We start from the raw sequence: 26,202 nt of genomic DNA, 5'->3' as shown, positions 1-26,202 counted from the left end.
CAGGCAAAAACCATCAATGACAACTTCTTGTTATAATAAAACAGGGTTTATTACACTTAAACAGCAATAACTATGCAGCCAATACTATTTAAATATAACAAATACAAGCCACAAATTGTAAATCTTGGCTAGTGGTGTAACTATACAAGTATGTGTGTGTGTGCATGTGCATGGGTGTGTGTGATAAGGGGAGACAAAAGGAAAATGGCGGGCTTGGATTTGGACCCAAAATGGCAGGAGTGAGATCACGTGTGTGTGTGTGGAAGGAAATAGACAAAAGGGAAGATAACAGATTTGGACCCAAAATGGTAGCTTGGACCCAAAATGGCGGGATTGAGACCACATGTGTGGAAGTGTGGAGAAAAAAGGAAATGGCGACTAGGCAGCAGAATTTGAAATCGGCCTGAGTTTAGAATGAAACCTTTTGAGCTACTCACTCACTCTTAATGCTAGTGTTGGAATACCAAGGTGGGGAAGTGTGTGTATGTTAGTAAAGAAAGAGAGACAGGGAAACGTACAAGGGCTAATCTGAGTGAAAACCGCTACAGTGACTAGAAAGTGTTGATGCCGATTCCAATTATATATTGATTTCTGTGTCAATACTGACATTATTAAACAGGTCAGGTATCAGAGGTGACAGATCCATATTAAATACAGTTTTCTATCACTGTTATTGTAATTCAATGTTTCCACCAGCAGTGAGATTCATAAAGTCACTGCAGGGCTGCAGAACAGTTTTTTGTAACACTGCATGGCCTCATGTTACCTTTAAATAAAAATGATTCCACTGAGCTCCATGCAGTGAAGTATAGAGATTTTAAATTTGGGAAAAATAGAGCACAGATCAATATCAGCAGATAGCCTGAGTCGAGGTAAAAAGCTTTACTTCCACAGAGATGTGTGTCTTTTGTGCACAGGGTCATTTCTTGCACAGGATTTCATTTTTTCAAAATCTAATTATATTTCAAACGTGCTGTTGGCACTCTGTGGCTGTAGTGTCACTCCAGAATCAAGCACTGCATAATGACTCCAAGCTTTAGTGCAATTGTTCTCAACAGATAAATGAGATAATTATGCATATTGTAATCAATATAATCAACCACATCAGCTCTCTGACCCCCATGAACCCTCGTGAGAATGAAGCCATGTGTATCCTGCGCACGTGCAAGTGCAGACCCATTAGGTATACACTCACAGTGCACGAGTCATCCTCAGCAGAAGAAGGAGGCACCCCATGGGCCAATTAGTAACAAGATGCATCATCTCTCCAATTTTCATCAACATTGAACCCATGGTGTAGCAGTTAGGGCCATTCAGAATTTGAAATTTTGACCTTTTAATTACAGAGTTCCCCATTGGGCCAATCAGTGGTCCTTTGTTAAATGCCAGAACACAGGTCCAAACTGTGTCAGTGTGTAAAGTTGGACAGACAGTGTGAGATATTACCTGAGCTATCATGTTTGATGGATGTACAGCAGGATAGTAGCTCAACTGCTTGAGGGGGACCAAAACTTTTTTTTCAACTTTGTCATCACTTCTCGAAGATGCGGTAAGCTATACTTTTTTCAAAAGCAACAACAATAAAGATGATGCTATCTCTATTTATTTTTCGTAACACCAAACTGTAATGGGGTGATGGCAAGACAAAAGACAGTAACACAAGTGTTTTTTGCAACAAATCTTACTGCTAAATATCCAAAGAAACATGACATTCTCTGTTGGCATTGAAATCAGGCACATGTAGTGTTGTGATATCGTTTTGAGTGTCATCTGTGTTCTGTCTTTTGCAGGTTTGGAACCTCAACGGCCGCTGCCTCCACAGAATGAATGCCGGCCTGGGTCGTGCTGTGGAGATCTCACAGGTCTTGCTGCTGAAGAGGAGCATACTGGTTATGGGCTGGGAAAGGTACATGTGTAGATTTAATGATGATCATTTTTTGTTTAAGTACCCTACATGCATTTGTGATAGCTTATTGTGAGGGAAAACATCATATTGCAAGTTTGCATCTCATGTTCATTTCATTCAACTGCTGAATATAAAACAAAATGTTGTGAGCCAAAAAATGACAATGTGTCATTCTTTTTTGCGAGGAGTAAAAGTTTCCAAGATACAGATTCTTAGGTGTTTTAATGCAATAACACCTTCATAGACTGTTTAAGTTTGCATGTTGTGTGTGAAAGAGACTGCACCTGTCAAATATTCAGGATGAGTATGTGTGTATGTGAGAAATACTGTGTGTGTGTGTGTGTTTCTATCTGTCCTCTGCTGCTCCCTCTGCCTGCCAACGACTCAGAGCAAACCAGACATCTGGACTCTAACGAGTCAGAACGCTCCAGGGTGCTCCCATTCACTTTAGTATCACTACCTCATTTGTGTGTGTGTGTGTGTGTGTGTATGTGTGTATGTGTGTGTCCTTGTATACCCACATCACATCTGCTCTTCATCTTCATCATCATCATTTTCACACCCAGTGAGCTGAACTCAGCAGTGTGCTATCATCAAGTTATACAACTCCCTGTCTTTCTCTTCCTTCTACACACCACACACACACACACACACACACACACACACTCTCTCTCTTTCTCTCACTCTCTCTCTCTCTCCCTCTCTCTCTCGCTCTCTCTCTCTCTCTCTCTCTCTGGGTGTCACAGTGGTAAAGAGAACATAGACGACAGATCAGCAGCAGTAAAAGAAAATACTGCCGTTATGACTTTCATCATTCATATCCTGTCCTGTTTCTTCACGTTCACCTAGACCACAGTCTAATCCATACAATGCTGTGCTGCCTTCTGCTGCACACTGGATCTCATGCAGATTGAAATATACACATCATTGATAGACATACATATTCTTCAGGTTGAAACCACAGTGCATCATTTTTTCCATTTCATGTGCAGTACCTTGTCTTCACTTCAAAGACCTTTTAACCGAGCTAAACAACATGATTAAAGATGCGAGGGCTTCTTATTTTTCCAATCTCATCTCCACCAGTAAACGCAACCCCAAAGTCCTGTTTGACACTATTAACAACATCGTAACTCTGGCATCTCTGGACGTGCCTATTTGGTCAAATAAGGACTGCAGCAATTTTCTCTCCTTCTTTGTCGGTAAGATTATAGATGTCAGAGCTAGCATTATCCCCTCATTTATTCCCCTCTCCACTTATGCTTTTGGGCTGTCAATTTTGGACTGTTTTTCTCCAATTTCCATTAAAGACCTCACTGTTCTGGTGGGTAGTATGAGATCCTCCCCCTCTCCTTTTGACATTTTACCCACTTCCGTGCTTAAAAATGCACCTGAGTGTATTGGTCCATGCCTGGTTTCTATTATACACAGCTCCCTGCAATCTGGTTGTGTCCTAGCTTACTTTAAACATGCAGTTGTTCAGCCCTTCCTGAAAAAAACAAATCTTGATCCATACAGTTCCAATAACTACAGGCCTATATCCAAGCTGCCTTTTAGTTCTAAAATTTTAGAGAAAGTTGTTGCAAAATAGCTCACTGCTGTCTTGACTGCACACAACATTTTTGATAAATTTCAATCAGGTTTCCATCAGAAGCATTCCACCAAAACTGCTCTTCTCAGAGTTTCCAATGACATAATGATGTCTTCTGATGTGGGTGAGTGCTCCATTTTAGTGCTGCTGGATCTTAGTGCAGCTTTTGACATTGTGGATCACAGAATAAAGATTGAAAGGCGTAGGCAGTGTGTGGGTGTCTCAAGGAGTGCCTTGGTCTGGTTCTCCTCTTACCTTTCAGATAAGAGTTTTTCTGTGTCTCTTGGTCCTCACATGTCCGAAACAGCTGCTCTTTCCTGTGGTGTGTCTCAAGGTTCCGTTTTGGGTCCTATTCTGTTTGCTTTATATATGCTCCCCCTAGGTCAGGTTATCAGCAAATTTAGTGATATTTCCTAGCATTGTTATGCTGACGATATTCAACTCTATGTCTCTCAAAGTGTTTGTGTTGCACAACTGTCTGACTGCCATTAAGGACTGAATGTCAAACAACTTCTTACAGCTTAATACTGACATGACAGAGTTTCTTATCGTGGCTTCTGACAGTATTGCCCCCAAGATTAAAGAATATTGGGTCCCTTTCCCCAGCTGTTCGGTCTAACTTTTTTAGACTTTTCCATCTACAAACTCAAGTCTGTCATATCACTACTACTGTATTATTACTGCTACCATTACTGCTACTGATATTACTGCCAAGTTACTACTAGTACTAATAATGCATAACATGAACACATATTGCCCATTACTGATAAAGAAAATCTACTGTGATTGGAAAGAGTGAATGTTGATGGACCAGGTTGTACTTGAAATTTGAATATGTGGCACATTCTTACACTCCTAACTCACTTCTCACTTCCTTCTCTCTCTCTCTGTCTCTCTGTAGGATGTTAACAGTATTCCGTCTGCATTCCTTCTCGCAGTCTTTTGTTGAACCATCAGAGTGGAAGGGGGGTGTTCAGCATCGTGGTGATGTGCTCTGTGCTGCATTCCAGCCTCCGCAGACTCTGGTCACAGGTATGTGTGTGTGTACACATGTCAAGTGTTTTTGATATGTTTTGTTACAAGAATGTTGCAAGAAAATAACACGAAAACTAAAATCATGCAAATTTGATGACATCAATCCCTGCCCACAAATACAATTTAATGACTAACTCACGTATTATGTGTACAAAGTCAACTTTCATATGAACAGAAGTGTGCTCAATGTTGCAAAAGTGCATATGCCCTCCTGTAATTTTGCGTGTGCTATTTCCTTTTTAAATTACACTTTCATGATGTAAGTTAAGAACGAGGGCTCATGCAGAGGAGAAAGAGTTCAAAAGAGGTGAAAAAGGGCTTGGAAATGAAAATGATTCTGTGAAAAAATAACTTAAGTAAAATGAAAAATAACTGGGAGCAGTTATCTGCTAATTAAAGTAAGTGGTGTTGTTATCAAAGGTCTCATGCTCCACACACATTTCTTTCTGCTGGAAATAGCAGCATTTTTATGTGGTTATGTGTGCATTTGTGTGGGCAGACACATCATTTTTTCAGATTTCACAATTAAAAGTACTATGTACTATGCGTGTGTGTACGAATGCATACTACAACTCAAAAGTTTCTGAACACCCTACACTTTTAAATTGCGGTGAATGTAAGTTAATTGAAAAATGTTCAAATTAGAAACTGTGTTGTTTAAACATAATGTAGATTTGCTTTAAAGTCAGAGTTCCTCCCTCTTGCCCTTTGTGATTGTAAGCCACACTGCTGAAAGAAACTCATAATTCAGTTCTTTATTCCTCAGAGGAACAACAGCTTCCATTTTCTCTATTGTGAGCTGACATTTGCCATTTCCACCACAGACTGAAACCTCCACATATAGCCTATTAATTGGCAAGTCCTGTCTTCATTAAACTCTAAATTAGACCTTTATTAAAGGCAAGTGAACTGGAAATGTCATGAAATATATACTTACATATATATATTTAAATACACATATAGCCCAGTACTCAGTGAGTCATCTAGTTAGTGTGATCAAGATCTATTTCCAATAATGTACAAAGTTGAAAACATTTCTCACTTTGCTTACTTCTATTTTCTAATATTATCTATATATTTACAATAACCCATTCTGCATTGAGACCGAGCAATAATCTTTCTCTCCCAGTTTGTGTGTGTGTGTGTGCATGCGTGTGTGTGTGTGTGGTAATATAACCATAACTACGCACTGCCCACAGAAAGCTTGGAGGGATAATTACTCCAACAGATTTCCTCTTTTGCTTTTGTTTTGTTCTTTTTTCTGAAGGTTTGTCTGCACAAACAGGTAGTGAGTCGGACTACAGCTTGAGTGGCAATTCTTGTATCTGTATTTATCATTTCCTTTTTTATTCCTTTTGTTGTAGTATTGTTCCACAAAACATTTGAAAAAGCAGATATACATTACAGAGATATATCCAGAATTACAATCAGAATGATCAGGCAGCTTATCAGTGCATGGATTCAGTGGCAGGAAGTGGAAATGACACACTCACACAAACATATGAAGTCAGGGTACAGTCCTAAAATCACACCAGGACTTATTAAAATTCAGACACACTGGCCGCCTCTGGCTAATGGAAGAGCAGACAAGAAGTTTCCTCTTTTCTTTTCAATCACTCCATTTTTTATTACACTTCTGCGAGTTCTTGCAGACTTTGGAACTCTTCTCTAAAGTTTGTGCTCATGATTTTAAAGTATTTTTGTTTTTTATGATTTTGTGTTCCCTGGAAGCGGAACTTAATCCCATTACCAAGCTGTCACATCAAACAATTCAAGACTGACAACCACCATTAACCAAAATAACAAAGAATGTGTCCATCACATTCAAAATGTCTAACAAGTTAAAATGCTAACCAAAGAAAACTAGAATTACCTGGTCTCTTGAGGTCTTTAATATGTGAAACATACAACATACTTTGAATTACCAGCAACAACTCAGCACTCATCACTTTCTTAGATTTTTTTCTGCCTGGGGGATTGAACTGGCAATCCTCCAGTCACTAGTCCACTTCTGTAACCATCAAACTACAAACACTCTGCTCCCAATTCGCCCCAGTATGCTCTTCAGTTTTCAGTTTTATCACTTTGGCTCACATAGTGAAAGTTCAGTTTCAGTTTACCAGTCTGTGCGAGCAGAGCGCAGACATAAACTGCAGACCCGTTCTGTCCTTCAGAGACACATCTACCCCAGAGATAGAATATAGAGCGAGAAAAAGTGAGGGATGGAGGTAGAAAGGTAGATAAGAGTGGGTGCTCTTGAAGCTGGGGGGGAGATGGTTTGGAAAGAATTGAAAAGTTGATGCTAGAACAAAAGCACAATTCAGGAGCTACTTAACTCTACTTGGAATTCGGAAGCTTCTTCAAAGTTCGCTCCCCAATTTCTTTGTTGGCGTGTTCAGCTCCTCTCTCTGCTTGCTTCCTCTCTTCTTCCCAGTCTCTAACTTGACATCCCCTGTTCACTTCTGTTTATTTTTTACCTCATCTCCCTAGTTAGCCTGCTGCATTTCTTCCCCCGCCCACGTACACATACACACACACACACACACACACACACACACAGCCCCACACTGCTCCCTCCACCTCCAATTTAATCCAAATGCCCAATTTAAATTATGTTTATTAGAGCTCTCTCAGTGGGCGTGAGGGGAAATGAGACAGAGTACTTTCTGCCTTTCAAGCGTGTGTGTGTGGGTAAGGTGGGGGTGGTATATGCTAGAAAGTGAGGAGGAAATTATATAATGTGGTTGTGTTTGAAGGTGTGTTTCTTTTTATATTAAAATATGACCATGTGGTTTGCAAAAAAAAAAAAAAATAACAAAAGTGATTGAATATTTTGCTTTTGCTTTGTGTGCAAGAAATCCCCCTTTATCTGTGATTTCTCTTTGTTCATAACCTGCTGTCACTCAGCCAATAGTGTCACAATATCGATGCCTCTCAAGGCCTTGGAAACCTGTCAGATGAATGCAAATGATCTACCTCATAAGTAGTATTTTCTACAGTCTAAAATTCATTTCAGCTCTCTACCTGATAATATCTTTGGCATGAAGCTGAAGGTTTCCACCGGATTGAAAACTGAACTTGTGTTTTGTTCATAGAGGCACTTTTGTTTGGCTCAAACCTGTGACCTGGAATAGTTTTCTGTCGTCAGAAGCGCTGGTCTATCTAGATCAACCAATGTCTTGCCCAGAAAAATCATAAAATTATGTAATTCATTCACATAATCCAACTTTGCTTTAACATCATGTGCATTGCTCTCTCTTTCCCCCGGCCTTTAGGCAAGTATGAAAAAGCATAAATCACATTCATATCTTAATCTCCTACATTTCCATACTTCTTTCCATACTAAAGCAAAAAGTGGATGTGAACTATCTCTGTTATTTTCTAAATGAACTATTTTTGCAAATTATTTCTTTTCCAAATCCGCCAAGCACAAAGACGTCTAAAAGCGATGACGCATTAGTTTCAGTTGGCAGCATATTTCTTCAGGGTTGCAGTGAGTAATCACACACTTTCACATCAAAGCGTGTTGCTGCCAAATTATGTGTTAGAGCCGCCAAGTGAAAGCAGTGGTGGCATCATGGCCACCAGTGACAAAAGTCAATTTAAAGTTCTGTTGGACTGTGAGTGTGTGTGTGTATGTACTTTTATGTGAGTGTATACGAGCATCTGTTTGTTTGTGTCTAAAGTTGAATCAAGTTGCAGCAGGAACATTTGGCTGATGTGGGACTGAAGCCTCCTCATCCATATTCAAAGTCTAGGCGAGGTTCTGCTTGGCTTCTCACACACAGACACTGTCAAACACACATGCACAGACACACACACACACACACACACACACACACACACACACACACAGCAGGGTGCATGTAGACAGGGGTCCTGTGTACCTCTTTCCATCACAACCCCCCTATTCATTCTTCCGTCTCTCTTCAGATCCCTTAATCCTCCATGGCTGAACACCTTCCAAGTGACCCAGCACTGACTCATTAAAGATGGCCGACCAAAATGTGTTATAAACGGAAATGCAAGCTTAGGAATCAGAAAAATGATTGACAGTAATGACATCTTTTCCAAGCAGAGGATGCTCTGAATATTTTAAAATGTCTTTGTTGGAGTTAGTCAATCAGTGAATAAGCAGGTATGTTTGTTTGTTAGTTCCAAGTATTTCTCTTCCACTGAATTAACATATATCCCTGTTTAAGCCGTGTATGTGTGTGTGTGTGTGTGTGTGTGTGTGTGTGTGTTGTCAGAAATGACCAGGATTTGGTGCATTAGAGCGCTTTTGAAAGTTAATGAAGGCAAAAGTGAATCCAGCTGCATCTTAAAGCTCAATATTGTGTAGATGCCTCAGATATCTGCACTCTTTCAACACCTCTGTCCCTTTCTGTCTCTCTCATACACACACACACACACATGCACGCACACACACACACACACATACACACACACACACACACACACACACACACAGAAGTTGGCCCTAGGCTGCATAAATAATGCCACACTCTCATAAACTTTATATCTCCTATTTCTCACACAAACACACCTTCCATAGTTAATACACTCTTCACACATCTCATCAAATCCTGCTGTTCGACTATTGAACCACCTGATGAGATTCCTGCCTTATATGATAAACACAAAGAGAAACAGAGAAACACACACACACACACACAGCTGGGGACAGATGTTGAGCTTTAAGATTTTAAAGTGGTTTTTAGTGGCTGGCTTGCATGATTCAGCAGCACAAACAAACCCAAAGTGCGTGAGTTCACAGAAAGTTCTTGAGTTGATATTTCTTTTGAAATGCATGACTTTTTCTTTCTGTTGGCTCAGTTGAAAGCCTGTCAGCTTTTGAAGTGTCTTTGTCAATATAAAAAATACCAAAAAGAAAAGTGTGATTTTTAAATTTCCACTAAGTTCTTGCATTTTGTTTTCATCCCACGTCTGATGTGTACAGGAAGCTATGATGGAGAGATTATAGTGTGGAACAACAGCACGGAAAAAGCTTTGAGGAAACTGCGGCCACATGCTGAACGTGAAGGAGACAATAAACAGCTAGGTTCTCACCTACACACACACACACAAATGCAAAGAAATTTAATAAACACCTTTATTGCAATTGTACAGTTTGGGAGCCAATCATTTACTCAATTATACATTTTCAAATGAAGATAAAAAACAGTGTTAAAAACAGTGTTAGTGTACTTTGTGTTTAGTGCTAGATTGAAAATGTTACCATGATAACATGCCAAACTAAGATGGTCAACATTATGCATACTAAGCATCAACATGCTTATAGGACCACGAAGCCTTGCTGTGCCTGGAGCCTCACACGGCTGCCAGCATGACTGTAGGTTGTTAGTCTCGTTGTTCTGCTTGTGATCTTCCTTTCTTTCCTAATTTTTTTCTTTAATTTTTTAGGTCATTTCCCTGATTCTCATCTTGGTGTCAGTGGCAAAGAGAACTCGGAGAACTGCATTGCTGTCACCAGGTTGTTCTTTTTACCAGGACGCACGTCTGTGGCTGCAGCAACAGGTGAAACATGGACAACTAAATAGCAACTTTATAATTCTTATCAGCCTTAGTGTGGCTTATTTGTTGCAGTAGTTTTTGAAAGATATGGGACACTGCATAATGTTTTAGTAACAATGTTGGGCAGCAAATAACAGCAGTGAATACAAAGTGAGTTCATTTTTACCCAAATAAATTGTGTATTCTGTATTTTGACCTAAATCACACTGTTGCCAAAATTATCATGTCATCCTGCATAAAAATGTTGTCAGTTTTATCAGTCATTAAACTCTCTCAGCTCAGTGACTAGATTTGGGATTTTCCTTCTGTTTTAAGGACAAAGCCTATTTAAACAAATGCAGTATTTTGCCTTTACACATACTTTAGACATCACATGGGAGTCTGCAAACACAGTGATGTTACTTGAAGGTTGAGAGACCTCTACAGTCAAAAGCCCTTTTCACCAAATATACTGCATATATGGCCTTGCTGTTTTTAATACTGAAATAGACAGTTGCACGCATGCACATTATTCTATGTATTATGTTCACACAAAGGCTCTGAGTATCTCTTATCTGCTAATGTAAAGTAGCTACACATCAATGATTGTTTGAGGTGGTGAGCTTGCCTCAAGTTTTCCAGCTTTTCACTTCTTTGCATTCACAGCATCTCAAGCTCCAAAGTTTCTGTTGTTTATTTATTTATTTGAACAATATTTAAGTTTGATTTTGTTATTCCTAGTTGCTACTTCATTTACTACCTGTTCAGCCTTGGTAAAAAAACAAAACATTATCAGCCTCTGGGCCCTGGACTAGATGCCTACTGTTCATAACAGACCGTGACAGCAATGTGTACGTCTGTTGCTGAGGTTGAGCCCTTGTCTAAATGTTCAGAGCTGTAGTCAGCTCTGCATGTAAGACTACCAGATGCTAGTCGTCTTCTAGCATACCTTTTTCATGGTCAGTTTCAGTGACGGGAGAACCAAAGCAGCATCAGCTAGTCTATGCAAATCGGCGTTCTCTGTTATTGTCAAAAACTTTTGGTGCAAGATAGTATGACATAATTTTGGCTAAAGCACCCACTTTTCATTACTGTTTAAGATATACCTCTGGCTGGAAGATTGGCGGTTTGATGGTGTGTGGGCAGTCCCTGTTTCTTCTGTTGATACCTTATCTACTCCTTGCTCCAATTTTTGTAGTTCATTTATCATGGAATCCCCTGTGATATTTGGTTTTACTGGATTTTCTCTGATTCAACAGAGAAGACGTGCAAAGGTGCTGCTGCTTTGCCTAGCATGTTCTTGGGTAGTATGTTGTTAGCTTAGGTGTTTGCTTTGTTGCTTGCTAAGGAGGTCTGCCCCAAGCTGCAGGTCTTTTAAATCAAGGCTGAAGACTTTTTGGTTTGCGACTGACTTTTATAAAATTAAATTTGGGACTATTTATTCTTATCTCACACTGCACTGTAGCTGCTGTCATTTTAACCCCTTGTTTTATCTGTCTTATATCATATTTTTATTTTTTTATTTTACTCTTTTAAATCCTATATATGTGTCTTTTTTATAATGTGTTTGTGTTACATCTTGTCTTAATGACTTTTATATTTTATGCAAAGGACTTTGAACGCCCTTGTAGTTGCTATACACTAATGATTATAGACAGAAGTGTATACTGTGTTACTTGCTGAGGTGAGGTAGCTGAGGGTGATTGTAAGGCTGTTGGAGGGTAATTGAGCAGCATGCTGCCAGTGATGGCAGCTGGGGTCAGCTAATGTAGTTTAGTCCAAGTAAATACAATGAAGATACAATATTGGATCAAGCTGCAGAGTAACTGCTCTTAACTTGGGTGAGGGCTTGATCCAAAGGCAGTTTAGTGGAGCCACCTGTCAGTGGGTAGATAGTAGACAGGAGATATATGATGGCACAGCCTGATACCCACTGCAGGGTCAAAACATCATTTAGCATTAATACTGGGCTTCCACAGCACCCAACTTTTTGCACATTTTGTTATATGTAGCTTTCTTGCAATGATTATTCCAGATGTCTTAATTTCTGTATTCCCCTAGGTGGTGCAGATTTGGTGTCATGTGGTGGTTCAGGTGTAGTCAGGTTCTGGAACAGCCTCCGCAGCCGTCTGGTGGGACAATTCACAGCTCATAACCGAGACCTGGGGTCTATTGTTATGACTGTCAGCCCCTGTGGAAAACATTTAGTCACAGCTGACAGAGAGGGAACACTCAAGACATGGGACATACAGGTAGGTTTACTCATGTACTGTACATATACCTGCTGCAGTGGCCCACACTAATTCACAATGAACTCCGTCTTCATATCACCATGACATTTGTGTATAAGAAGAACAGTAGATAATATGAGAGAAAGCGATGTAGACTGGAGATCAAGGAGGGAGGGACAGAGATCAAGAGACAGTAATATTCATGATTTTTCCATTAGATCAGGCTTGTTGCTCCCTCTGAAAATGGCAGATCTTTCTGTCATTGTAAAGTTAGTCAATCATTTCAAAAACTCTCCACTGATATATTAGCAGGAGGAAGTACTGCCCCTTCCTTTCTGCTGTTTCATTTGAAATTTGAGAGGCAGGTTAAATAAATAAGAGCAGAAAGCACTGTTTGCATTTTGCATCCCCTTGTCAACAGATATACAAATACACTGAAATGTGTGAGAAAATAATAATTTACTATTCCATTTTTTGGCAAATCAGTCCCACTAGATGAGAGTAAAATCATTCAATATTGAAGTAAAATTATAAGTAGTTTCAGCCAAGTCATCTGATCAAAGATTGGCTCCAGTACTCCGGCATATGAACACTTTGTATACATCACAAGAGTTTGTGTTTGATACCTCAGAGAGACACTTTTGACTTTTTGACTCTGATTCTGGAGACTTGGATCATGCCATCGGTATGAGGCGTAGCTGCATGACTGTCATGCTCATAATTGCAGTAAAAGAACACCCTCTCGGGTATTATTGCCACAATATTCAGAGCTCTACTCTCTGTCACAGTTTATAAGAGGGGATGAATTCAGATGGGTGCATCTCATTTGGCTTCCAGTATAATTTATGGAAATATATGTATATATGTAGCAGAGTTGAAGAAGTTGGGCATGATCAGTGCTCTGGTAGAAATCCTGTCCTTCGGCAAGTTAGGAGTACGCTTTGGAATCAGCTGGGTGACTAACATGATTGCACAGAATAGAGTGTTGATGCAGGATTTCTCAGTTAGCACCAGATCTCACCCTAACATGATGTAGTAGTTTGTGGTATTTCTTTTACATATTACATAACATGCAATATAAGATAAGTATTTGTGTTAATGACAATAAATGCATCTTAGGTTTTTGAAAAGTATGTTCCTTGTGCTGCAAAACAAATTTTTTGAAGTACAATTAAGATTCTTCAATGTTTGAGTGTCAATATTTTAGCCATAATTGCAGCATGGCTGTAGTGATGGCAATGTTCAAAACTTTGGTCCAGACTGAAATATCTCAACAACGATTTGGATTGCCATCAAATTTTGTGCAAACATGCACGGTCCCTAGATAATGAATCCTACTGTCTTTGGTGATCCTCTGACTTCTCCTCTAGCACCACTGGCAGGTTGACATTTGTAGTTTTGACTGAAATGTCTCAACCACTATTGGATAGATTGCCACGAAATTTAGTTCAGGTATCCATATCCCCCTAAGGATGAATTGTAATAACTTTGGTGATCCATCAGCCTGAACTGTACTGTGTGATTAGTGCTAATAAGCAAATAATAGCATGTTAGATTCTGACACATAGCTGTGGGTGGGCCTGGGCCCAATCACTTGGCAGCCCACCCAATCAGAAGGCTTCCTTTTTGCTGGATCATCCAGTGAATAGCAGTCAATGAATACAGTTTCAATTATCTGACTACACAACCAATAAAAATGAAGCAAAAGTTGTTTCTTGCTTCTTGTTTAATATAAGATGAAGTTGATAGGTCAGATTTTTTGAGTGGCGGTGCATTTCGCCAATACCAGATTTTGAGCAGCTCCTCCTCTTTCACTCAGTGTACAACCTGCACATTGCACAGAAGAACAGAAGCCTACTTTCTGCTAGCTAGCTGCTTTTAATGTAGGTTAAGATAAAAACCATGATGAAACAAAGCAGTCACAAAAAGATGTTGCAAGGAGTAGAAGGAAGAGAATTCAGCTCAAGTTCAGCCATCATTGTCAACCCAGACACCTACTCCTGCACCAGATTCTCTTCAACAAGTGTCAAGTAGTAACGGCATGTACGTGCCTGTTAATTCAACCCTTTCACCATCAGCATCAGCAACAAGCTGAAGTGTTGAAAGACTCTTTTCAACTGTCAGTCGGATAAAAACTGGCATCAGGGCATCAATGATGACATACAGACTGAACTCTTTGTCCCTGCTCTCCTTTGAAAGAGAACTCACTGAAGTGTTGGACTATAATGAAATAATTTCAGTGTTCAACACCAAACCCCATCGTCTCCTGTAATCATCAAAAGTAGGCTAATTTACAATTTCGGACTGTAGTAGCCTATTGCCTATTTCAGTATTATTGTTTATTGGGTATAGTTTTGTTGGGTGTACAATTGGATTTTATGCTGATGTTGCTGTGTCTGCCATCTGTGTGTGTGAAGTGTGTGCGTTCGTACATACATGTGTGTGGTTTATATGGCTGTCGTGCCAGGCTATGTGATGCTGTTAGTGTTTGTGTTGGTGCCTATAACATTACCTCTGATGATGTATAAGGCTTATATGATTAAACTGTGGTGAATCCTATTTTGCTTAATATATGCGTTTCAGAACCTATTAAGTATGATTGGTCTTGGACAGGCTTGGCCCACCTGATTTTTTCTGTGCCCACCCACACTGTGATTTCTGCCTACGGTACTTTTTAGCATCCTGATGTTGCATGATGATGCATTTTGCTCAAAGCATAGCTGTGCTTGTTTCTTGTTTTTTTTATATTTCCAATCTGATTCTATGTTTAGATAAAAATACTTCATATGCATCAATTGCTATGATTTAGCATTGATGATAAAAATATCCAGTTTTTATGATGCTGTATTGCACAATCATAAATTAAATGCATGTTTTCGTACATCCACTGAGGGAAAGTCCATCCATGATACACAATAAACTTTGCTTGTCTGTCTTTCAGCATTATTGCCTCAAACCAGCTGATGGAGTAACCAAAGAACTTCCAAAACTGCTGAATAGTTTCCGCCCACACCTTGATCGTGTGACTCACCTGGAGACATGTATCCATGGGGATAGGCTCCTCCTTCTGTCGGCATCATCAGACTGCAGTGTGGCTCTCAGCTACCTGCCTGGGGACACCATTGGTTTGTTTGGACAGGTACACAAACACACACAAACACAGGTAACGTACAGAACACTGCAGTAGCATACATTACATAACACAATCCGCATTCAGTATTTGAAATAAATTGTTTTGGATGGCAGAGATATTGTTCAGCACCACACTGTCAAAGTAACAGCCTTAGACCCTCCCGGTTCAAATGTACAGCAATGCAGGCTGGCTCCGATAAAGCCTAACCTCCCACTCGGCAGCATGCTGGTGGGTGGTAGTATCCAGTTGATGAAATGGCAGTGAAACACAGCGTCAAGCCATGGTTAGGCGGGTGTGTGTGTGTTTTTGTGTCAAAGGAGACCCATATTAAGTTAGCCTGGGGCAGTGTCTGCTGACTGTTGCTTTATTTCAGTTTGCCTCAGGCCCACACACACACACACACACAAATATAGCCACACAAATACACATAAACACTCACCACAACCCACACAAGAACATGCAATAATAGAAACAAACATGCATGTACACCTTCATACTTTATTGTGCTGTATACAGTGCACTACAGTGTAGATGCCTGCTCACATGTGTAGACACAAACGCACACAACTGAGCTGGTCAACAAAAAAGCTGCCTGTTTGAATTTAGTTTGTGTTTTTTGTAAGATTTTAATGTTTAAAGAAGTATTATGCTTATTTCTATTTTATTAGACACTGTTGGATTCATGAGTTGTCTGTGTAGTGTTTAATGAAGGTGAATCTTGCAATTAAAAGACCATCTATATTCAGCATATCAGGTTTTCAAAGGATACAATGTTAATTATTGATATGTTTCAGAACAAGAAGCTACACACATTAAAGAGCTTCAAAATACAGTTTGAATTGTCCCAGTTTAACTGTTCATTCATTCAAGGTAGTAATCTCTTGGTCACAAGGTCATCTTGCAAACCAGCATGCTCAAGCTGATCCCAAATATTCTTGCTGTTTTGTCTCCACTGCTGTCCATCATCTGTAGGAGGAGCTGTGGTGCTTAGAGAGACCTGGACGTCTTCACCCACAGCAGGAGACAGAGCAGCAGCAGAGAGACCATAAAGGGCAAGGAGACCCCAAACAGGGAGGGGAGAGGTCACCTCCAGCTCCCAGTGAGACTTATGCTGACCCAGACCCCGACACCTCAGCAGAGAGTGAAGAAGTGGGGATGAAAGACAAGGAGGCGGGCAGAAAAGAGCCTTTGTCCAAGTGAATAGTTAAGTCTGTCTCAGTTGTATTGTGCTGTAGTTGTACGACTTCAGCTTCATTTCTCTGTTTACTGCCTGGTAAAGCTGCACAGTGTTTTTGAGTTATTCTGTGGGCTTGTCTGCTATGGTTTTCAGTGGCTTGTCCGAGGAACAAATGAAACATTTTATCTTTTCTTGTAATTAAAACAGTATTTGCCAGGTTTTTCTACTTTCCCGTAAATAATTAAATACATACATTGTTCTGTTGTTGTAAAAACGTCATAATAGTTGCACTAAGAGAACTAGGCCAGCATCTGTCATGTAGTCAGCCAGTAGTAAGCCATTTAAAAAAAAAAAAAAAAATTCTACGCCTCAGGATACTGTTTTGAGAGACAGTCATGACTGTTTCTCATAGCCACAAAGAGTGAAATGGCATTTGTGATGCTCCCAATTCTATGAATTTTACTCTGATGCTTAGAGAACCGAAAAACATCATTTTTCAGAGAATTAGAGTGTGCCTTATGGTTTGAAACTGATTGCACTGTTGTACTACAAGAGTCAGTAAAAGTTGATAGTCTTTACTGGAGTTTTCAAAGTCAGTCTCACATCCAATGCCAATAGAGGAGCTTCAGGCTGTACATAGATCTGACATGACACATTAGAGGTTTTGATTCTCTGGTTTTCTAGATTAGTGGGATAGATTTTCCGGTCATAAATACTGATGGGACTGTCCTGGGGTGAATGCATGATATGTGATCTCAGAAAATGCAAAAATAAAATCCCTTTTATGGACATATATAACCATTAAACTAAGCCTTAAAGATGTGTTTGAGTGGAGATGTTTTTGGTTCATTTTACTGTGTGCATCACTGTGTTTATTGATCTTGTTTATGTGTGTAAACTCATTCACTTGGGCTTCTTTTCTGCCCATCTTCACTCAATTAAGCTGCAAAAAAATCACCTCTTTCACAGTCACTTTAATGTTATTTGATGTTGTCCAGACAGGATGAGGTGGGGTTATTCAAAGCATAATTTTCCTGTTTTTTAGGGAGGAAAAGTATTCAGACTCCAAATTTTTTTATTGCACACTGCAAGTAATAAAAGAGGAAAAATGGCACTTTTGAGTCTTAAAGTTTTGATGAGGTAAACTGTACCTATTATCATAACCAAGTGTTTATTTACTAGCTTTTTTCCCTGCATAACACCTGAGCAAACTCCATCTGCTGATGAAGATGGTGAGATATGGTTGAAAACTCCTGAAAAAAAATGTAAGTGTATCTTAACTTAAGATTTGTCAAGTTATTACAGCTCCCTGAGCTTGGTAATTGTATGTAAGGAAATAACAAATTTGGTAATTTTATTGTACATAGGTTTGAAAAGGTGTGTGGAAAATTAGCAAAAAAGCTCAAAATTGGTGCGTTTTCATTGAGAATTTGATTTTGTCTTTAAACTATAGCCCTTCTCTGTCTATGAATAAAAGGGCAGCATTACTGCTGGGACTCAAGCATTGTTCCTGGGACTCAAATGACAATAGACAGCGAAGTGATCCCAGCTCTATCTGCCATCTATGCAACTGCTGACACATAAGAAACCAGGTTTTGAAGCGTTAAGGCTTGCGCTAAGACATTTGTACACCAACAACATAAAGGTAGAGAAGGAGAGCTGCAAAACCTCACAGAAGCTACCCTTAAGAATCTAAAAAATCATGTCAAAATGAAAAATATCGCTGTAGTCCACTAAGGATAGACATTTGTTTGGCACTTAAAGTGAATGATGGCTTCTTTAAGTCAAACATGCCCTCAAAGCTGTTTCACTAGCTGAGGTGTAATATTTAGCTCTAATGAGATGTAAAATCGAAACTACGTCATGGAGGTATGCTAGTGTAGTACAGAAAAAAAAATTCTTAGGGTTTTAACCTAAGCTCACAAATTATCTCTGCATGACTTTAAAAATGTAAGCAATCAAAAGAATAATGTAATATTAATCTACACTGTAATAGTTTTAGAAGGGTAATGAAAATGGTAGATATGGAGAAGAGAGAAAATTTAAGTGTTTAAATTAGCCCAAGGGCAAATCAAATGACAAAGAAGTCGACAATTGAAAAGAATAACCAAGTTTTGAAACACCTGAAAAGTGTGAACTGGAGGGAATATTCCCACTGACTCTCTGCGGAGGAATTAATCCTGACTATGTGGATCTGTGTGTGTGTGTGTGTGTGTGTGTGTGTGTGTGTGTGTGTGTGTGTGTGTGTGTGTGTGTGTGTGTGTGTGTGTGTGTGTGTGTGTGTGTGTGTGTGTGTGTGTGTGTGTGTGTGTGTGTGTGTGTGTGTGTGTGAGTGTGAGTACTGTACTGAGCTCATCAGAAGTTTGTGTGGTTGATTTGGTGGAAGTCTATACTGGGCTGCCAGCCAGCCACTGGGCGTGAGGTGAGGAGAGGGAATGGCCTCACTCCATCACCAGCTGAGTGTGTGTGCATGTGTATGTGTATGTGTGTGTGTGTGTCAAGACCCAGTGCATCACAGCATTCACCGGTGAGTGAGAGCATCAGGTCTATTCCGTTCACTCCATCACCGCATATGTGTGTGTGTGTGTGTGTGTTTGTGAGCAATACAGTCTAATCTCTGTGGCAACACAAAACACTCAGGTATCCACAGGAGAAATAAGACACACAACCCTGTGATACACACACTGTCACAGACACAGGAGTGTGCCGGATTTAATCTTTGTATTTTTACGCAGCTATAAAGATCACTTGAAACATATATAACAAACTAGTTTAAAAGAGGGAACATTGGGAACGTCTCTAATAACCAAACAAGTCTGTAAAATTTAGATGTCGTTAGATTTAGTACTGACTTCACACACACACACACGCAATATGAAGGCGGAAAAGCAATTACAAGCAGGCAGGTTGATTTTGATTTTAATTGGAGCCCTTGCTGTGAGCTCCACCTGTTATCATCCACAGCCAACAAACATAAATGTGGAGTTGTCAGTCCCACAAAACTCTTTCACCCAGTTTGATCGAAATTCCTGTGGCCTTATCACCAGTTCCTCTTTGAGTACCTTGTTATAAATTGGTTGAACTAGTTTTAGTATCAGTCGGTGATTGGTAGTATTTAGTGAAATTATGATTATTATGATTTTTGCGGAAGTAATGGCAATACTGACTCTCAGGATGCAATTTGTGAAAAATCAGAGGGGGGGGGGGGGGGGGGGGGTTTTGAAACGTTTTGTCATGACCTGGCTCAACTGGCCACAACAAACGAGGAGACACATCAAGTTGAATTTTAATGAAAGAGAATGTTGTTAAACCAGTTAACCTTTCTAAAGCCAAATTAAAGGATTTAATGGAATATCTAAAGCTGGAGTGCAGGACTTTTGTCTTCCCCTTCAGACAGTGAGAATAAAGGGGGGCGCGTGGCTGTGTGGACATTCAACTGGCCCACCGGATTTGTCCCAAAACAGTATGCCAATAACCAGTACACTACTGGCCACAACCTACTGTTGCGGCTGTAAAATGGTGGATAAATTGTTTTTAGCGTCACACAACACCCTGTGAAATGATTCGTTTCACTATCAGAATTTGGAAAGTCTAGAAGAGCTGCACGATTAACAGCCAAATGGCCAGCGTGGGAATGTCGCCCCCACATGAGATTTAAAAACTCCATTTATCTCATGGTGATAGGCTTAATCAGCATTGTGTGAACTCGTTTGGCAAAGGCTTGAATGTTCATTTATATGTAAAAGTTCCACGCTGCAGGTTTAAAGTGGAGTGTGGATATCAGTGGAGTCAGTGGTGTGTGATGTGCATGACTGGAGGATGTGTGTGTGAGTGTTGTAGGGTGCAAAACAAAACATAAGACTAAACTAAAACAGCATATCTAAATGAGAAGGAGCAGAGAGCTGCAGTTAGCAGCTGCAGCAGCATCAGAGTGGTGGAGAGTCAGCAAGAGAGCGAACTATGCTGCAGTCAGGACGTAAATAATCTGGGAACACTGGAAACACACCGGGGCCCTCAGGTGTACCAGGTTAGCTAACAAGCAACTGCAGAGAGCAGACACACAGGTGACTCACACAGCAACCGCAAGATGACAGGGGTCATCACAGTTTTTATTCATGAAAATAAATCAGAACCACAGTGGGCTTATATAGACTATAGAGCTTATTAAGCTATTTCTTGTAGCTGTTAAAGTAACATTTATAAAATAAATATGGACTTTAACAAAACAATAATGAATCTTGCACCTGACCACTGCATTTGAGATGCCACAAGAATCAATACATGGATACCATAGACACCAAAATCAAAACCAGCATTTTTAGTTATCAGTAGTATCAACGCCTCACTCTATAACACAGTGTTATTATTCCAATATAGCCAGAGTGTTTTTGGTTTCAATGCTGAAACGCTTAAAGTTTCAGTCATACTTAAAAGATTGCAAACTAAAATGAGAACACATAACCACACAGCTGTATTTGTTGTTACAGCATCACATTTCATACAGTTCCTCTTATTTGAAATTACTATTTCTTGGGCTGTTTTGCTTTTTTACCTGAAGGCTACAGACCAATATTTAATTTGTTACTCTAATTCTAATGCAGCCTGTGTGCTTAAATAATGAAGCACACAAAGTTTCTGTTCAATTGTTATTGTTTATGAAAAGCTTTTAAATAAAAGAGTGTGTGCTGAATGAGATTTCTGGTTTCTCCCTGGTATCAAATTAGGTTTTAGGAGTAGTGGAACTTCAATGGTACATCTAGTATGGTGACATCACTAGTATGTACTGTGAGTGTCATACAATTTACTGATGACTTATTTTGATACATTTTCTATTGCGCTTCTGATTTGGCTGTGAGATTCGGTGGTTTTAGATATGTAAGATGTGCTGAATATGAATGAATGCGATGGCGTTTTCAGTCAAAAATGGCGGCATCACTACCGCCTACCCATGCACGGTTGTCCAAAAAGTACCAGAATTTCGTCTCTTGTGCTTCTATACTCTTTTGTGATTCCATTTCTAATTTTTTTTTTCTGATTCTGATTTTGTCGTTGTTTGCACTATAGACTGTTCTCACGTTGCGGCACTTTATTTAGTGTTTTATTTTTTCTATTTTTATTATTTCTATTTTTATTTTAGATATTTTATATGTTCTATGGGTGAAGCAGCATAAATTATTATGAGGGGGATACATTTTTGTTCCCACCGGAGATAAAAATAATTCAGCAGAGGCAGGGAAATCCCCACCATCCCCCCCCGGGCAAATCACACCCTGCTTTCTCTGTAAAGAAACTTAACATACTTTGCTTCAGCACCAGTGATCATGGAGGCTGTTTTCCGTTCAGATACAACCTCTGTGTTTTGATTTCTCTCAGCATAGACAGTGTCTCGCTTCCCTCTGTCGCTATCTCTTGCTCCTTTTCATAGTTTCTGTGCCAAGCTTCTGGGCTCATCTTATACTTACTTTCATAGAAATCGTCTTGAGCATTTGTCAGCAAGGTTTCATTCCCCAAAAGCCACCAGATTCATACTCCTTTTAGATCGCGAGGTTTCAAGGTTCATTGTATCTACTTCAATGGTTTTGATTTTAAATTCCTTCCACATATTTTATACATGTTTTAATGGTTTTTGGCTGTGAGCAGTTATTCTGAGATGTATCTGTTCATTTTTTTCCATTTTCGTCTCCTTTATACTGAAGATGTGACAATTGTGACATTACAGCTAGATTTACACCCTAAGCAATGCAGGAGCAGAATTTCGTCTTTTCTCCTTTCTCTCTGAATTCCTACTGTATATGCAATATGTGTTCCTTCACACATATCTGCCTGCATTTAAAAATATCCTTGCATTACATAGTGTTTTTCTGCTGTTAAAGAGGAACCTGCTTGCTTCATTTTATGTGTAATGTGCGTATTTACATACATGATCAATTTAATCATGAGTTTCTTCTCCCTTATCCTTGTCATTATCACCCTTCCTTGCGAACCCCACAGATCTCTGACTGGTAATGGATTCTAATGATGAAGCTATGGGTCATTATCATTAATGTAAGCTTTGCAGCACATGCACACACACACACACACATCTCGGATAGTCAGAAATCGACACAACACACCAAAACACGCTCACGCACTTAAATATGCTGTGCTACATTACAACCGGCTCCCCCTCCTCTTCTTCATCTACAATTCAAAGCAGGTCCAGCGTGCAAATGATGTGTGCCCCAAAAATTCCCAATTAATTTTATTCACTGTGTGTAAAATATGGGGCCACTGCACAAGTGTTCTGTGTTGAAAGAGCAAAGTTAAATTGCTAGGAAGTGGGCTGATGATGCTAGCCCGCCGCTGCATGCCCCTGAGCCTATGGCAGTGTTAGCATTTCAAATTGAGTTACACGCTAAACAAGCAAAGCGGTGCACGAGCGCTAACTCATCTGTTTATAGAAGGGCCTGCTTTGTTTGTTCTCTTTATATGTGTGTTTGGGTGTATATGCGTGTGTGTGGATTTGCCTCTGATTCTTTGTCTTAGTAATATGAAAACAAATTACATTCCTTTATGCATGCGTGTGTGTGTGTGTGTGTGTGTGTGTGTGTGTGTGTGTGTTTGTGTGGATTAGAAAGAGCACACGAAGATTTCTGTGTGTACTTGTATTTTCTCTTGTGCCCTTTCCCAGGAGTTTGTATATGGGGCTAAACACTCATCATGTAAATCAGTGAGCTATTAGGAGCTGGCTCCTCTTCCTCTGCTTTCTTATGAAGATGAATAAGAACCAAGCCAGTGATAAAGGAGAGAGGAGAGGAAATGAAATGAACTCTGTGATTAAAGTGCACTGCTATATAGGCCTCTCCATAGAGTATACCTATCTTGTGTGTGTGCATGTGTGTGTATAATATGTATGCCTTCCATCTTCAGTTTATTTTAATTTAGCGGTCTCAGTCATTTTGTAAGTTTTCAAGTTGTGGATATCTTATCTCGCATGCACACACACTCATTCCTGCAGTAATGCATGAGTCTTCATGATCATGTGTGTCTGAATATAATACAGAAGTTCATATAATTTGTGATACCATTAAATTGCAATTTCACAGTACGAGTTTCTGCACATATTGCCTACAGAGAACTAAGTTCGCTTATTGGTGATTTTAACTCATAATTGAGGTTATGGTTATTGCCAATATGCAACATATCATATGTGCATGCATATATGTGCTTGCATGTTCTACACATTAATTGGCCTGAAACACCCAGGCTTGTAATATTGCCTTATCTTTTTGAACGGTGCATAAATCTCTGTTCATATACTCTATTTTTAAGATAGCTTCATTTGTATGTATGAGTTTGGTGGCAGTTGAATTAGTCTGAGTCTGCATGCACATTGCAGCTCAGGCTGCCTGATTGCGACATAATTACCATAAATCAAATTTACATTTGTCATGTAATTTAGTTGTCTTCTTGGTATTGCCTGGTTAATTTTAGCGTCCACCGCAAATAAGATTTATTGTCATACAGATTAATAACTGGAACGCACACACATGTACACACACACTTGTACCTCCCACGCATGTCTCAAGGGAGCTATCATAATAGCATGACTGTGTGTGAACATTTGACACTTCAGATACAGTATTTCATCCCTCAGCTTTCGCTCTCACAACCCAACACTCCTTTACTCATTCTCTCTAGTGTGATTACCAGCCAATTTACTGGGAGCGGGTGTTTATGACGCAGACACGTAGATGGTTGGGATGCACTGCAAGAACTCATCAGATGTCACAACACAACCTCCAAACTGAACATTTGTGTCACGTTTGTGTTTGTGTGTGAAATGTTTCAGAATGCCTCTAATCCACTATGTACTATACATTCAGCATGGACTGAACATGGGCTTCTATGTATCTAAATCCTCCTGTCCTGTAATTCTAATTATCTGATATCCAGGATTTTTGGGTTTAACATGCACCTGCTGTAGAAACAGTATAAAGAAGAGAACACATTAAACAACAAGAAGTGGTCTATCAGCTGCTCTTGGAGCCAAACTAGCACTGGAACTGAAGCCAAAAATAGAGTCAATGTGACTGTGAGCCAGGTGGATAAATCCATGAATAAACATAATCTTTAAATAACCATGATTTTTTTTCAAATAAATATGACAACAAATAAAAGGAAGACATAACATGTTTTCTGATCATTTTATTTTCTGATCACTGCTTTGTTAGGTATCTAAATATATCATAGGTATCTCGGTATCTAAAGAGTACAGACAGGTTTGTGGTAAGTGTGGCCCATCAGTGACAAAAAACAAACACTTCATGTTGTTTTTGTAATGCAGAGACCAAGGAGGTGAACTGTTCAATCAAACTGTTGGAGCTAAAGTTAGGTCGGCTTTTTCTCGAACTGAAACTTAATTTCAATAAGCAAAAGTCCCTTACATTACGTTTAAACAACTCATTGTACATATTGTATATATATATATATATCCTTTATTAACCAGGTAAAAGTTTAATTGAGATTAAAATCTCTTTTTCAAAGAGTGCCCTGGTCAAGAGAACAGCATAAACATTGTTACAACAATAACCAGAAACAATACAAACAGACAAATGCAACTGTCAAACACTACACAATATCCAGTTAATATACAATACAAGTTATAATACATAAGCAGGTACAATTTTCTAAAACATTTTCAATGAAAATTTACGTTGACCAAGAGTACTACTTTGTCAATCCTTTAAAATTGACTTAAATTCCCCCACAGTAATCAACATTACATTACATTATTCCAGGAAGAAGGGACAGCGTATTTAAAAGCTTTTTTGCCTAATTCTGTTCTAACTCTGGAGACCAACATCTGTAGAATATTGCAAGAGCATAAGCCATATTGATTGATTGGTTTTTATACATGTACACTGACAAAGAGGGACCAGCTGAAGGAGAGATTTATATATAAAGCCAACCAATGAGAAAGTCTGTTGACATACAGAGATGGTCACTTATCAGCAGCATACAGAGTACAGTGGTATACAGGATTGCTACAGACAGTAATAAAATGTAAAGCACAATGATATATAGTATCTAACTTCTTTAGGCACTGTGATGAATGAAAACCAAGAAAGACATATTTATTTTTATTTTTCAACAGTTGCTGACACTACAGGATTGTAAGGGAAATAATCCATCTGTGCACATCATGCATTTGATGCACTGAGAGAAAACAACTCCATTCTTTCCCTAATTTGTACATTAGTTTTAACTTCTACCAATAAACCTGTGTTGATGTCCGCCCAGTTGTCTTTCTGTCCACAATGTTTTTGTGTGTCTGCCACAACATGGGATTCAACAGGGGGATGTTGCCTGAATTTGTTTTAAATTGCATTGTGATTACTGCTGCACTTGATGATGATGATGGGATGTTACATTTTTTATGACAGGAAGGTAGAGAAGGGAATAGTGAGAGAGTGTAAATTTCACCATGTTACAGGCTATATTCAACCTATTCTAGCATGTTATGTAGAACTACAGCATAATGAATGATGATCATTAAAATCAGGCTTGTGTGCAGCGTTATTGCCCCCTCGGGAGATGGAGAGGGAGTGTGTCCATTCATGCACCTGCTCTGGT

The 26,202-nt window shown here is 39.4% G+C and overlaps 1 protein-coding gene across 1 annotated transcript in view; it reads left to right on the top strand.

The window, feature by feature from the left end:
* LOC122983475 (WD repeat-containing protein 49-like) overlaps positions 1-25,825 on the top strand; it is a 38,185-nt gene extending 12,360 nt beyond the window's left edge. The window contains exons 11-19 of the mRNA XM_044353208.1: positions 1,791-1,906; positions 4,399-4,529; positions 9,493-9,594; positions 9,957-10,070; positions 12,108-12,298; positions 15,219-15,416; positions 16,383-16,606; positions 17,770-17,852; positions 25,724-25,825. Coding sequence (XP_044209143.1) covers positions 1,791-1,906; positions 4,399-4,529; positions 9,493-9,594; positions 9,957-10,070; positions 12,108-12,298; positions 15,219-15,416; positions 16,383-16,606; positions 17,770-17,852; positions 25,724-25,746 — 1,182 coding nt within the window. The 3' untranslated portion in view covers positions 25,747-25,825. The remainder of the gene's footprint in view (positions 1-1,790; positions 1,907-4,398; positions 4,530-9,492; positions 9,595-9,956; positions 10,071-12,107; positions 12,299-15,218; positions 15,417-16,382; positions 16,607-17,769; positions 17,853-25,723) is intronic.
* Positions 25,826-26,202: the final 377 nt, after the last annotated feature.

Source organism: Thunnus albacares, chromosome 6 (assembly GCF_914725855.1).
Source record: "Thunnus albacares chromosome 6, fThuAlb1.1, whole genome shotgun sequence".
Lineage (NCBI taxonomy): Eukaryota > Metazoa > Chordata > Actinopteri > Scombriformes > Scombridae > Thunnus > Thunnus albacares.
This window is presented reverse-complemented; position numbering and strand designations above follow the sequence as displayed.